The sequence below is a fragment of the Passer montanus genome, unplaced genomic scaffold, assembly GCF_014805655.1.
Source record: "Passer montanus isolate IOZ18808 unplaced genomic scaffold, ASM1480565v1 scaffold17, whole genome shotgun sequence".
NCBI classification, from domain to species: Eukaryota; Metazoa; Chordata; class Aves; order Passeriformes; family Passeridae; genus Passer; species Passer montanus.
This window is the reverse complement of record NW_024364270.1, coordinates 2,286,255-2,299,498: the sequence shown is the minus strand read 5'-3', so window position 1 is coordinate 2,299,498 and position 13,244 is coordinate 2,286,255. Positions and strand designations below refer to the sequence as shown.

General features: G+C 35.8%; 1 protein-coding gene across 4 annotated transcripts in view; it reads right to left on the bottom strand.

Annotated features, from left to right (window-relative positions):
• Positions 1 to 765: 765 nt before the first annotated feature.
• LOC120499780 (RAB3A interacting protein) overlaps positions 766 to 13,244 on the bottom strand; it is a 33,257-nt gene continuing 20,778 nt past the window's right edge. For all 4 annotated transcript variants that reach the window (XM_039703874.1, XM_039703873.1, XM_039703876.1 and 1 more), the window contains 5 exons: positions 9,794 to 9,922; positions 7,452 to 7,564; positions 3,984 to 4,083; positions 3,809 to 3,878; positions 766 to 1,134 (listed from right to left, as the gene is read on the bottom strand). In XM_039703874.1, the coding sequence (XP_039559808.1) occupies positions 1,052 to 1,134; positions 3,809 to 3,878; positions 3,984 to 4,083; positions 7,452 to 7,564; positions 9,794 to 9,922 (495 nt within the window). In that variant the 3' untranslated portion in view covers positions 766 to 1,051. The remainder of the gene's footprint in view (positions 1,135 to 3,808; positions 3,879 to 3,983; positions 4,084 to 7,451; positions 7,565 to 9,793; positions 9,923 to 13,244) is intronic.

The following is a 13,244-nucleotide window of genomic DNA, read 5'->3' as shown; positions in this document are numbered from 1 at the left end:
CATCATCAATTGTCTGCTTTCAGCTCAGACAATGCCCAGGGCAAAAAAATGACCACTTGAACTTCAAGTGCCAAAGAAACACTCCCAACAGAAAAAGCATCTCTTAAGAGGTCAGGATCCTTTTTGGGGGTTCTCTGACACCATTTTTTTCATAAACACAAATTGTAACATCATACAGAAATTATCATCAGCATGTTAAAGAAAACACATAATGGAAATTTCTGAGTTTCAAGGACAACTATGGAGGAAATTACGTATAAGAAATTGAAAACTGGAAATCCCAGAAGACTGGGGGAAAGAAACTAATTTAAAGGAATGAAAAAATTCTAGTGAAAGAAAATTAGAGGGAAAGAGAAAGTTTTTAGCAGTCATATATGGGTAAAAATAGATTTCTAACCAAAAATCAAACAAAATAATTTTATCGTTCCTTCATATTTGAGAAGCACGCTTCCTTAAAGAGAAGATACTCAGGTTTATTGTGCTGTGACTCTTCACCGTATGTAGGAAGAGAAGTGTTTCTCTTCCTACATACATATTTTTTAAAATTACAAGTATAGAAAAGCAGCACATCAAACAATTCCAAGTTCTCCCAGCTGTCTGTTAACTGTACTGGCATACACGCATAGAGAGCTACATAAGTGTAACTAAATACTGCCATGAAGAAAATACCAGGCATTTATTTGCTCTTCATAAAATCAATTTTATATTTTGGAGTGTCCTTCTGGGGAGGTTCACATTCTGCATCACAAAGAACAGAAGACGGAGACTGTTTCAGATTAACACTTTAATCAGAAGGTTTGTTTTTAAATGTAAATTACAATCACTAATACACCTGCAAGTGCTTACCACATTTGTTCAACTAAGTATTATATGTACGCATATACAGCATAGGTCAGTTTAAAACAATCACAGTACTTCTTAGTGCCATCTGCAAATAGAGAAAAATCTTGGACCCACTTTGTGGAAATAAATATCAAGTGACAAAAAGAGGTTCAGCAATTTTAGTTATGTATATTCAATGAAGTTCATGCACGCGCAAGAGTAAAAAGTTTTAGAGCTCTTCCTTGTAATAGCCAAGTTTTGCTAGTGACATCTCTCGTCTCAGCTGCATAACTTCCCAGAACATCTGATCCACTAAAAAAGACAGAAATATCATTACATATACCAAATTCACACTTTATTTCAAGTGATGTATTCAGGCTGCCTTACTCTATATGAGCCATGGGGAACTTCAAACAATATCTGGTAAAACCAGCATTAGTATGTGTAAGGGTTAATTGTACTCGGTTATGACAAAAAGTGTTCAAGCACATATTCTAAACATTGTAAATGAGGGTCCTATTTAAAAAATCCTCAGATTTTAAATACCTTTAAAATGGAGAACAGAACTATATCAGTATTCTTGTCAGCTTCAATTAATTGTAGTTTCTTATTTAAGCTTTCCTGCCCCTTGACTCATTTTCTGTGAAACTAAATGACTACAAAAAAAAAAAAGTAGAGCTCATTGAATAAGAATTGTTTCGCCAAAGAATCTGCAATTTTGCCTTTTATAATCCTTCTTGCTCCCTTTTTTCCTACAGTAATCTACTAGCAACAATAAATTGGGTATGAAAGACCTTTTTTTCTTATTTCATCTGTATCTTTCTGAATGTGATAAGCCTAATGCATAGCTTAAGCTTCTAGAGTCACAGCAATACAAATCAAAATCAGGGAGTATATAATTATTCAAGACAATCCTGATGTAGAATGTCCACAAATATCATTAACCTGAACAACAACCACGAGGTCTTCCCTACCATAGTTCAAAAACACTTTGGTATAAGTGACCTCTCTCTCAAAAATTATATGGTGCCTTAGCAGAAATGCATGCACCACATTATACAGGCAATTATGACGAGTGCCTACATTCTTGTCAATGCATTGTTGAAATCCTTACATAAAACTAGAAATGTAAATTCTATGTTCTTATGGTAAAGATGATAACTGAGCTGAAACACCAGACTGTTTTTTCAAAAAAAACTTCTTGGGAAGAATAAATTAATCTGATAATGTTGAAAATATTTCATTATATGATGCAAAAAAAAAAAAAGTTTTTTTAACTCAATAGCAAAGTAAACAATTTTTAGTTGAAACTTCATAGGTCCTTTTGGTCAAAGTAAAAGCCTTCTGACTGCAAACTATATTAAAACTTAAATATAACACATTTTCAAGATCTTCAGCGATGCTAGTAAATCAGTAAAAATTTCCACCATCTGAAGGTTTTATGAAACATAATTAAGTATAGGAAACAGCTGAATTTCTGGTGAATTCCATGACCCTTTAACATTGAAAATCAACAGCATTATTCTTTGTAACTAAGTGTATCTATCACCTCAGCAGTACTTCAGGTTAGAAATATTTGGGTGTAGCTAAAATCCTGAGCTCTTGAAATTTGGAAATATCAGGAAGAGATCACTACAGGTGAGGTAGCAAAGCAGGGATAATTCTAGCCAAATTCTTGAAGGAAATCCACAGAGACTTGAAAACTGGAATAACAAAATGCACAGACATCCATAAATATTACAATGTTAACTGGTTTACTTTCTACTTTAGTTTCAAAAATGCAACTGAACTTTAAAAAATTTACATTTTCACAGTGAAAGCAAATATTTTAATTTTTTATTGACATGGAGCTAATGGCACTTCTTCCACTATCCGTGCTCAGTGTTTCTGGAAGTCTGGGTGATATGACCTGTTTCAAAAAATTTAGACTGAAAGCTGTTTGGCAATACTCTTTGACCCGGACAGGAAATACAATTAAATCAACTGTGTGCAGTTTAAACACAGCAAAATAATCTTTTCTTTTTGTAGTGATAAACAGAAAAAATGGTCTTGAAAATGAAGACAAAGCTATGCCTCCAACATGCAATATATTTTTTAATTCCAGAATCAAGTAACTAGGTGTACCATGAATATGTTTTTACAAACATCTTCTTTTATATGGACACATTAGAACCACATAGCCCAGCTAAGAAAATGTCTGAATTACTGTGCAGAAACAATTTCAACAGGCAGTTGTTGGATATGATATTCTGACATGACCAAAGGTACCGGGTAAGAAAGGTAGGGAAACCTCCAAGGCACAGTGGCAGCAAAAACCACATTTCTCTTTTGGGGTGGAGGGTGATCAAGCCTTACATTTATAACCAGAGCCCTAAACAAGAATTGGCCATGCCACTGCAATGATCTCATTTCTCAGCTGCACTTGGATGAATGATTACAGGTGTTCTGCACATATAAAAGGCTACCTGTTTACATTTTGCAATGTAACCCAAAAGATTGTCTTTCTTGCCAGTTCTCCCTGAAAAAAAAAAGTCTGAAGTCTGACAAGAACAGCTGTCTCAACTACCACTGCACAAAACCAGAAGACATACCAAAACACCAAGGTAAAGAAAAAATGGCCCAGATCACCTTAACTGAAATTTTTTGCATCCAAAATACCTCCACATTCTGTGAGAGAGATTTGATTTTTGACCACTGTGTAGAAAAACTGTGACTAACTCCCCTAGTTAGATTGTTTTAACATTTCATATTGTATAAGGGGTTTTTTAATGGACTGAAAATCAATGCATTATAACTAATTGTTTTAAAAAGTACTTTATTGGAGAGTGAAATATTAACATATTCTCAAAATTACAACAACGACTAACTAATAACCAGTAATGTCAGGTCACAGACAGCAACTTTGTTGCACAGAGAGCAACTGTTAGGAACAGGCATTATGCAAATGTCTCTTTATGTAGGTCAAATACAATTTTTTTATACTCACCATCTTGCTGCTTCAACAGTCCTTGCTGGATGTATCGAATATATGTAAAGAAGTTACACACAGAAGTGATCTAAACTCAAAAAAATAATGGTGGTTAATGTAATTTTGTATAGAGGTATGGAAAAAATAGTTAGATAACTACTACACAAAATTAAATAATAGTAAATCTACTTACCCTGTAACGACAGAAAGGAGAAATGTAGTAATAACTGCTTGAATCTCCTAATTTGATTCTATGCTTGCATGACTTACTTTGTCCACTGAGAGCACATTTCCTACAAATAGAAAGGTCACATGATTCAATAAACCAATCTGACATTAATATCTAAACATGCACACGTATTTATGGTGTTAATGTAATTGTTTCATATTGGCACAGATAGATGAGTCTCTACTTCATTTTACAAGCTGCAATTATTACATTATGCTGTCAATTATTTTAGTTCCACAAGGCCTAATTTCATTTCAATACTGGTGCATTATGATGCTTTTTTTGAATTCTAAAACTTTCTTCAGCTCTGGGAATGCACTTCCATATTCACTAATTTAAATTGGCTTGAGAAGTCTGGCACAGTGGGATTTCTTTAATTAACTCTCAATATGTCAAATAAACATTTTTAAAATTATCAGTTGATGCCAACATTTGAACAGATTTTTTTAAAGTTACACTTGATATTGTATTTCATCCTAAAAAAAAATCAGCCTCACAGAAGAGCAATCAATTCTCTGAGATGCATTTTAAATCCAGTTTTGCATTTATGCCCAAATTGAAATAATATTTTACATTCAGAGTACAAAATCTTCTGGGATGAAGGAAAATGGGCTGTCTGGCAGTAATTCTTTCTGTTACCATTACAAAAGGTGAGAGTAAAATAATCAAATTTACTTCTGGAGTATTGCAACTACGCAGTATTCAGGAAAAGTCATTAGTCACCACAAACTGTTCCCAAAAAAAAAAAAAACAAGTTAGGAAATCAATGAATTTTTAAAGAGGAGAAGAATTAGATTTATTCAGAATGTCTGTATTACAGCATCTCAGATGAATTGGGTTGTCATGGCAACCACTGTTTCATTAATTTTAAAAGCTGCTGGCTCTTGTTTTTCCCATTTCTACCTCGTGAAATTGGGGAATCTAAGAACAGGCTGCCTTTCAAAAGTGAAACAAAAATTACTGAGTTTCTGTGGTTCTGAACAGTGGCTCATAGGCCCTTTTAAATTGCCTGCAGCTGGTCCACAGAACCATGTGCAACAGGAGAAAATGAAGTGTGTATACGATTTTCTATAGCAATTTATGAGGACTGACAGCAGTTCATTGATACAAGAAATCCTAAAGCAGCTGAAGCAAGCTGGATCACAATTTCAGTCTAGCTTTTGTCAGAAGGCAAACTTTCAATGCTAGGAAAATAAAACCCTTTTTTTCTTCTGTTTACATAATTGCCTTTTCTGTGCTGTCTGCCAGCAGTTAAAGCTGAGGGCTCCTGCTGGTGACTCAGTTCTGTGCTGTACAGCACATACAGCTCAGTGCTTTGTTCCCCTTGGGAACAATTATGTGAATCTCCTGGGGAAACCCAGCTGCCTTTTGTTGAGGCAGCACTCCCTACACACCACCACAGTCACCATTCAGTAACTTCTGTATATTCAGAACCTCTCTGCACTACTATCACAGCTTTCTGTCCTCCACCCCTCACTAGGCTATTTGGGCTGTTACCCACTATTTTATGCATCTTTTTACCCCCACATGAATATACAACAACAACTTCTTTAAAAATTTACTCTAGCTTTTGTTATTGTTTATTTTCAGTTTGTCTATATTAAGATACCCATTTAAGAAGATAGTTTCAATAAAAAAAGCATTTTGCATCGTATAAAAATAAAAACATTAAACTGCTATGCTGATTCCATGAAAACTGCAACACCTGTTTCCCATTCAGTGCCAGTAAAAATATATAAAGCAAAGCACAACTGCTGTCAAATTACACTTAATAACTGCAGATTCCTTACCTATTAGTTATCTACAAGCAACAATACAGAAGTCTCTGTCAGTACAGAAGAGTTGGAAAAGGGAGAAAAGATTTGCCTGACCTTTTGGTATATATCTAAAATAACTAAATTACAACTTGTGCATTGTCATCTCAAAACATGAATCTATCTTGCCAAATATTTAAGGATTTTCTAAGTTCTGATTTAAAAGTTATCCTGTACTGGAGAAAACAGCTTAAAAAAACTCCAGAAATTTCTGAATGATGCAGTTGAATCTCCTGTCTGGGTTAAGTATTTAATCACATCAAGATGTAGCAAAGTTGCCTGAAGCACAATGACTTCAAATTCATTTGTCAGTTGTTTGTTGATGATACATGATTTGTTTCAGTGGTTTCTGACTGTCTAGATTATCTACTGCTTTCATGGAACACAGACTACAGTGGCAGATCTTGGACAGGAATTCCCTACTCCTTGAGTAGCTCCACTACTGGTGTGGGCCCTTCTGATGAGAGACTGCTACAGCTCAAAGAGCGTGTTCTAGTGACAGGAGGAAGCTGAAAAAAATTTGAATGCTTGAACTTTGCGGGCTAGAAAGGATCAAAGACTAAGTCATAAAACACACAAAACAAATTTTCATTTTATACAACTTTTTTTAAGAGAAAATAAAGAATTTTCAGAAGAATCGGCTGTAGTTTCTCTTCTACTCAAAGAAAAAAAATAAAAACCAACGGCAATAAGAAAGAAAAAAATCTTAGAGTCAGATGAAAACATTTTTATGAAAGTTTTCTATTGTCCAATTGAACTCTGTCAAATCAAATATTACAGAGTAAATTGCCAACTTGTCCAAAATACTTCCAACAGAAAGCTCAAGTCTTTTTCAAAATTTGGATGGCTTCAGATTAATATCCAGATTGACCTTGCTTTCTTACTCCAATATCCACTAAGGCATCCTATAATCCTTCTCCACATAATCAAAGCCTCAAGCCTAAGGCAAGTCCCTCCTACCAACTTCAATGTTTGTATCAGTACCTGACAAGTCTTTCTTCACATTTCTCTAGGATGATTCCAGAATTTCTAAAATAATCTTCCTTCCTATCATTCAAGCATAATTCCCACTTTAGGTTCCAACTCTCATTCATCTTCATTCCCCCTGACATTCCTCCTGCTCAAATTCAGAGGATTAACTCTCTCTATATTTCTCAAATATTTCAGCCACCTTTGTCAGTGTCCTACGTATGTCCTGAATTTTTTATGCCACAAGTACTCCAGATGTCATAAACCCAGCCTGTACTATTTCAATACCTATTTCTTTCATGTGCTTTCTAGCTGAGAGCCCCCAGTTCAAAACCATCTGGTTTAAGTGTCAGAATGCTCTTCTCCAAAGAGGTGAATGTTACTTTCAGGGTCAATGCATCAAAACAAGAAAAGTCAAGTTCTCCCCAAATGATAAGGTTTGTTCTATATTAGGGGTTTTTTTTAAGTTTCATTTATTAGTTGCTTACTTTCCCACAAAATTTGTAACAACAATTTTGAAGTCCTAGATTTTAAGGAAATTAAATTTAAGATACACAAATTTGACTGAGGTAATCAGTTGATAGAGGTTTTCTCAAGCCAAGAGAACTCAAATGAGTCAAGAGTATCCCCCTGTGGCAGCTCAACATACTTTGGTCCCCCACATTCAACTGCAGAAGCTTTCACAAATCGAACAGGTTGCAAGCCAACAGGTTCAATGCTCAGAGTGTTGTTTTCAACAGCTTCCAGAACAGCTGAAGCCAACTGCAAGAGAAATTTAGAAAGCAGTTAAAAACAGCTCTGCTTCATCCAGTGCATAAAAGCAATGGCATATTTCTTCTTCTGGAAAGTTAAGAACATGGGGCGGGGGAGGCAGAAATCAACCCTCCAAACAAAAATTCTACTACAAATAAGATTTCACTTTTATCACGAGCAAGAGGTCCCATTTCCAGGCTCCAGTTTAAATTCTGCCCTACAAATAACCCTGCCTTCCCTGAGGCAATCTAACTTCCTTTACAGCCAGGAATGTAGTGAAGCATGTTTAAAACACTTACTGTATTTTCAGCCTTTCCTCATATACCCAAATAGCACACATATTTATATATGCTATGCTCTTGTCAGGGACTGAATACTGCACAAACTTTATTTTTTAAAAAATTGGTCTGATTTTATTGTGTTCCATGAAAAATACAAAATTATGTTCCATACATCTTTATCTTAAATAAAACAAGTAAATGTTATGTCACTGTTCTCAGCTAAAGACAGCTCTAGCAAGGTGTTCAAACAAGTGAGACTGAACAACATATGGAAAAGCCAGTTGCAGCTTTCAAACACTAGCCTACTTAAAGTGCAACTTTGCTCAGGTTTTATATGTTCACTCCTTATAAACAATCATAAGACACTGGAAATGTGACCATTTTCCTTGATTGGACTGAACATTTTTCCAAGACCACTGTTTCAAGTAATAACCATTACTTGACTTAAAAAAAGGTGCAACTTACATTACTAATGAAATCATTTTGTGCCAAGGTTCTTTCCTACTAAGTAATAACAGCATTTTTTTATTGTACTTTAATTCTTTTAAGACCAGAATGCTACTATTAAGGTAGTCCATATGAAATACTCTCTCTGCCAAAAGCAGAGCACTACACAAAAACACAAGAGGCTACTGAGAGTTAATGTCATACTTCACCATTCACATAACTGCACTTTCAATTATTCAAAAACACAGTATGTGTGTAATTTATTGTTTGGTTTAACTGCACACTACCATCAATAGCCAAGTAAAATAGAAGTTGGTCACTAAACACCGCATTGGAAACCATAAATGGTGTAACTGACAAGTGCTAGAAGCCCCATTCTTCCCTTAAAAGGCAATACAAATCTACAGTAATTATACTACCAATGAAGAACAAATTCCAAAATTAAGTTGCTGCAAAAGACAACAGGATGGCCTACTTACATATACTGCAGAAGCAATTTAATTCCCATAGTAACCAAGTAAATTTTTTAGTGGGAGAGGTTCATATGATGCTCACCAACCATAACAAACTGGTATGCAATTGACTAAAACACTGCGTGTGCTTATGTGCTTATGGCCAGCAAGTAACAGTAGATGAAAAGCATGGGAAAATAACATAACACCTCCTGAAAACAACACATGAACATTATGAAGAAACTGTTGGTTTCTATGTGAGGTGTCTAATTTTATTGGGAAAGACTATCAATACTCAGGACTTTAAAATGTCTTGTTCTGATTTTAATAAAGATCTGAGAATATGCTCCCTTTTCCCTACTGCCTAATGATACAAGTACAGTCTATAAATGGTGCATAAGAACAAAAACTAAGTAAAGCAGTTGGATCTGCAATCAGTTCCATGTTATTCCCAGGAGAGGTGAAACTCCCGTCTTTCCTTTTTATGGGAGAATGTGCAGGAATAAAACAAGGAAAAAAAGTCTCCTAATTTGATTTCTCTAAAACTATATTTATCAACTGCCCTTGTTGAATCTTAAATCCCAAAGGCTAATTCTTGTCACTCAAACCTTTCTTCAAGAAAAGGCCCAGACTACACTTGCAGTCTGCTTTGACTCATTAGAGAGAAAATCAGTCCACAAAATTAAATATATTGGTCTCTACTGCCCCCTATATAAACAAGACACAGAATACTATTTTTACACCGTGTTTGAAGTATCAGGAAGAAAACTTCCATCCATTCCAACAAAGATCAGATTCTAACAAACAGGAGTAACATTTGAAGAAACAGACATAAAAAGGCCGTATCTGGAAGAGCACAAATGGATTAGAATAGTGAAGAAAAAAATGGTCATTTCAATAGTCCAGACCAAACTTTAGGACTTCACTGTAAATTGTCAAACATGAATGAAACAAAAATGGTTAAACTTCATATTGAAAACAATACAGTAGTCTTTTGGCTCCATGTAACATATTTAAGGGGAAGATATCAGCGAGCACATTTAGATAATTTCCATTACCTCACTTTTGGAGAAAGTTAAACATGGAAAAATATCTTCCCGATAAATTTTGTCCAAGAAAGGACATGTTCTGTCCATAGTAGGTTCATCCTTCCAAGACCTGAAGTCATTGTAGAGCGACAGGTCAGCCTACAACACACAAAAATTCACATATTTTAATAATGTAATTATCACACTAGTGTCTATCATTTGCAAACATCTGCAAGTAAATAATAAGCATTAAAATGCTTTATATTGTAATGTAAAAATTGAAAGAATGTAATGTGTAAATTGAAAGATTGCTATCATGGTTCAGCTACAAATATCTTCTTAAATCCACTTTTCTAAGCCTGCAAATTCAAGCAAATCAAAACATACAACTTTCAATACACAGAGATAATGCATCTACTGGTTACCACTGCACACTACCACTACAAGCTAATGACCTTTCCCCCATTTCCTAAGCTTACAGATAGCTTTGAAATACTTAGAAAGAGCCACAAAACAGTTTCCACCTTCATGCACCTTCCTTAAAGTATTTGTTCACCTCCATTTATGCAAGTTAAGAAAAGCAGAGAAATTCAAAGAAAACAACTGCAATCCCAGACATCTTACATGTTGATGCTGCATCTGACTCCAGTATGCTGCTATCCAAACACTAAAAGAAAACAGACTAACACACTGAATATCCTAAGAAAAGAAAACGCAAAGTCAATGTACACCTCAGTTAAAAGTACACCATTATTGTTCACTTCTCCTCTTTATGCCAAAACTCTCTCCTACACCTCCCTACAACAGAAAGGCAACGATGGTCGCTGGGAATGATTTATGAGTCTGCTCCCCCGGCAGCTCCTCTAGACAAAGAGGAAATGCTAAAACTACCTATTAAATCATGCTCAGAAGAACTGTATTCTGTGTTAGGAAAAGATAATTGTACCTGCTTTGAAAACACCTTGTTTGGTCATCTCCAGGCTGAGTTCAGTTAGCAGCAGGATGGCACCTACCTGGTGTGGTGGTCCAGAGATGGGTACTAGGTTATCATTAAAAATCTGTTTGCATTATGGGGCAGTCTGTCCCACTGGCTTGCTACCCACTAACAGCTAGAGCACACTGGGGTGCTCCCAGAGCACATCGTCGGCTCCAAGCAGAGTGGGGGTGAGTGCTTCTGACACGTGCTCCCAATCCAACACACAAAACTAACTCCAGTCCCAAAGGGACATGCAGCACCATTCCCAGACTGTTTTTGACATTCACCTTCAGCACTTTCAGTCTGCTGAACTACAGCAGGCCTATGCTCCTGAAACTAAAACTATTGAAAGGATGTACACTGCAGGAGAAAGATAAGCCAGGATGTGAATCTAAAATTTTGTACAGTTAAAGAAAAAACAGATAAGAGAATGAAATGGGGAAATAGCATATACTAAAAGTTGATTTTTAATCTTATTTAAAATCTTATGCTGCTTTGAACCAACCTCAGTCTCTTTTTCATTCCCCATGCATTACCCCTTCTGAGTTCTCAGCACTGTGCCATTATTTACATATATGCCTGGGGAGTTCTTTTCATCATTTTCAGGGGGTTTTGGTTAAACTTTTTTCTTTTTCTTTTCTTTCCTTGAACAATAACTTACAAAAATTAAGACTGGAAATTTTGTTTTTCATTAGAAACACTTGCATTATGCTCAGGTACAATCAGGAACAACTATCTTAATTAAGCTAATCCATAAGTGTTCTGGTTGCTAAGCTACCAACTTCATTGTACAAGTGCAATTCAATAGGTGTAACTTGCTCCCTAAAGGAACGTTTCCCATAACTTAAACCCATCTCAGGTCTGCCTTTAAAATTAATACAATCAAGAGATACCAGATGAAATACATCAATTTATTTGTACTCTAGAATTCTAGAAATTAAGATGCATTTCTTATTAACTTGGTTATTTTCTATATTTACTCCATTTTAGCTAAACCTACAGTTTATAAAGAAGATTCCTTGAGAAAAATTGTTCAGTGACCATAGCTTGATGATCTTCATTTTCAATCTACAACGTATGATACGTGTGTATCTTCTCCCTGCCTTTACATATGCTTTCACTAGATCCCAGTTCTGATTACCTGAAATTAAATATACAGTCAAATATAATAATTCCAGTTAAATTTTTTTTGCTTTCATTACAGTAAATATGACATTAGCAAAATATCTCAGGTCTTTGAACAACACTAATGCATTTATCAATATTTCTGGTGAGGCAATGATACCTGTCTGCTTGAGATCTGGGCAGCTTATTTCAATGTTTTTAATATCAAAATTCATTAGACATGTCTATTTATCCTAGAGGTTACTACCACATACTAGGAAAGATTTCTCTGGGATGTTGGCAGCTTTCTAGCTCCACTGCAATTTAGGGTGGACAGCCAAACACTCACGACTCTGTCTACATTCCACAAAGAAATCTGAGAGCTGACCATATTTACACCCAGCTCCATCCCACAACACAAAGCTCTAGTGACAGACTCTGCAAAAGGCTCCAAATCTACTGGCTCAGGGCCAATACACAGCCCTGAGTGAGAGTACTTCTGACCCCCCTTAGAAGTCAAGTCACTCAAAATCAGAAGAATAAGATCCAAAAAGTAACAACTGAGTGGCATAAGCTAGCAAGAAGGGGACTGAACTAGGGCTTCAGACTCAAGCTCTGAGAAATGCAAAAAAATTTACCTTACAGCAGCTACTAATAAAGCCAGTAAACAAAATGACAATGCACTAGATATAACAGGAACAGCTGTGAAGGCATGTATCCTCTGCTTAAAACTATGTCCTAGCACACACACCAAAGGTATTCTTGCTTTTTTCACCCCATTCTACATTCCATTAAATACTCCCACTCAGAAGAGAAATAAAAATACTCAAGTCCCAGTGGGTGGAAAACCCATGTGTTTCTTAGTGATTCCCTGGGCTGCTACTGGAAGAAAAAGTCACCAGTTTGAGCAGCCTTAGGCAGACTTGAAGTGTCTCCTTATGCAGCCAACAAAAAGGTGAATTAACTAAAGAAAAGCATCAGGCAGACTGGTTCTTCTGCAGCATGCCCTCCACAATCACCACCTTCTCTCCATGAGAAACTGAGGCATAACAGATTTCTCTGGTCTCCCACTCTTACCCAACACTTAAACATTTCATTGAGTCATGACCTTGATGTGATGCTTACAAGTAACTGGATTCCATACCAGTTCTCCCCCTCTCTGAAGGGCAACAAGGATTCAGTTTTAGTAAGGAAAAATCCTGGATACCATTGAAACTGGGCAAATAGGTTGTAAATAATCTGATTTTCTTTTGAGTATGTAACACCAACTGGAAGATGCCATAATTTTCTAGGTTTACAGTAAAATGATGTCTAGTACAAATGCAATTAATGATGACTGGTAAAATGAAGTATAAAGATCCAGTCACATATTACCCCTCTGACAACAGCCAGCAGCCACAG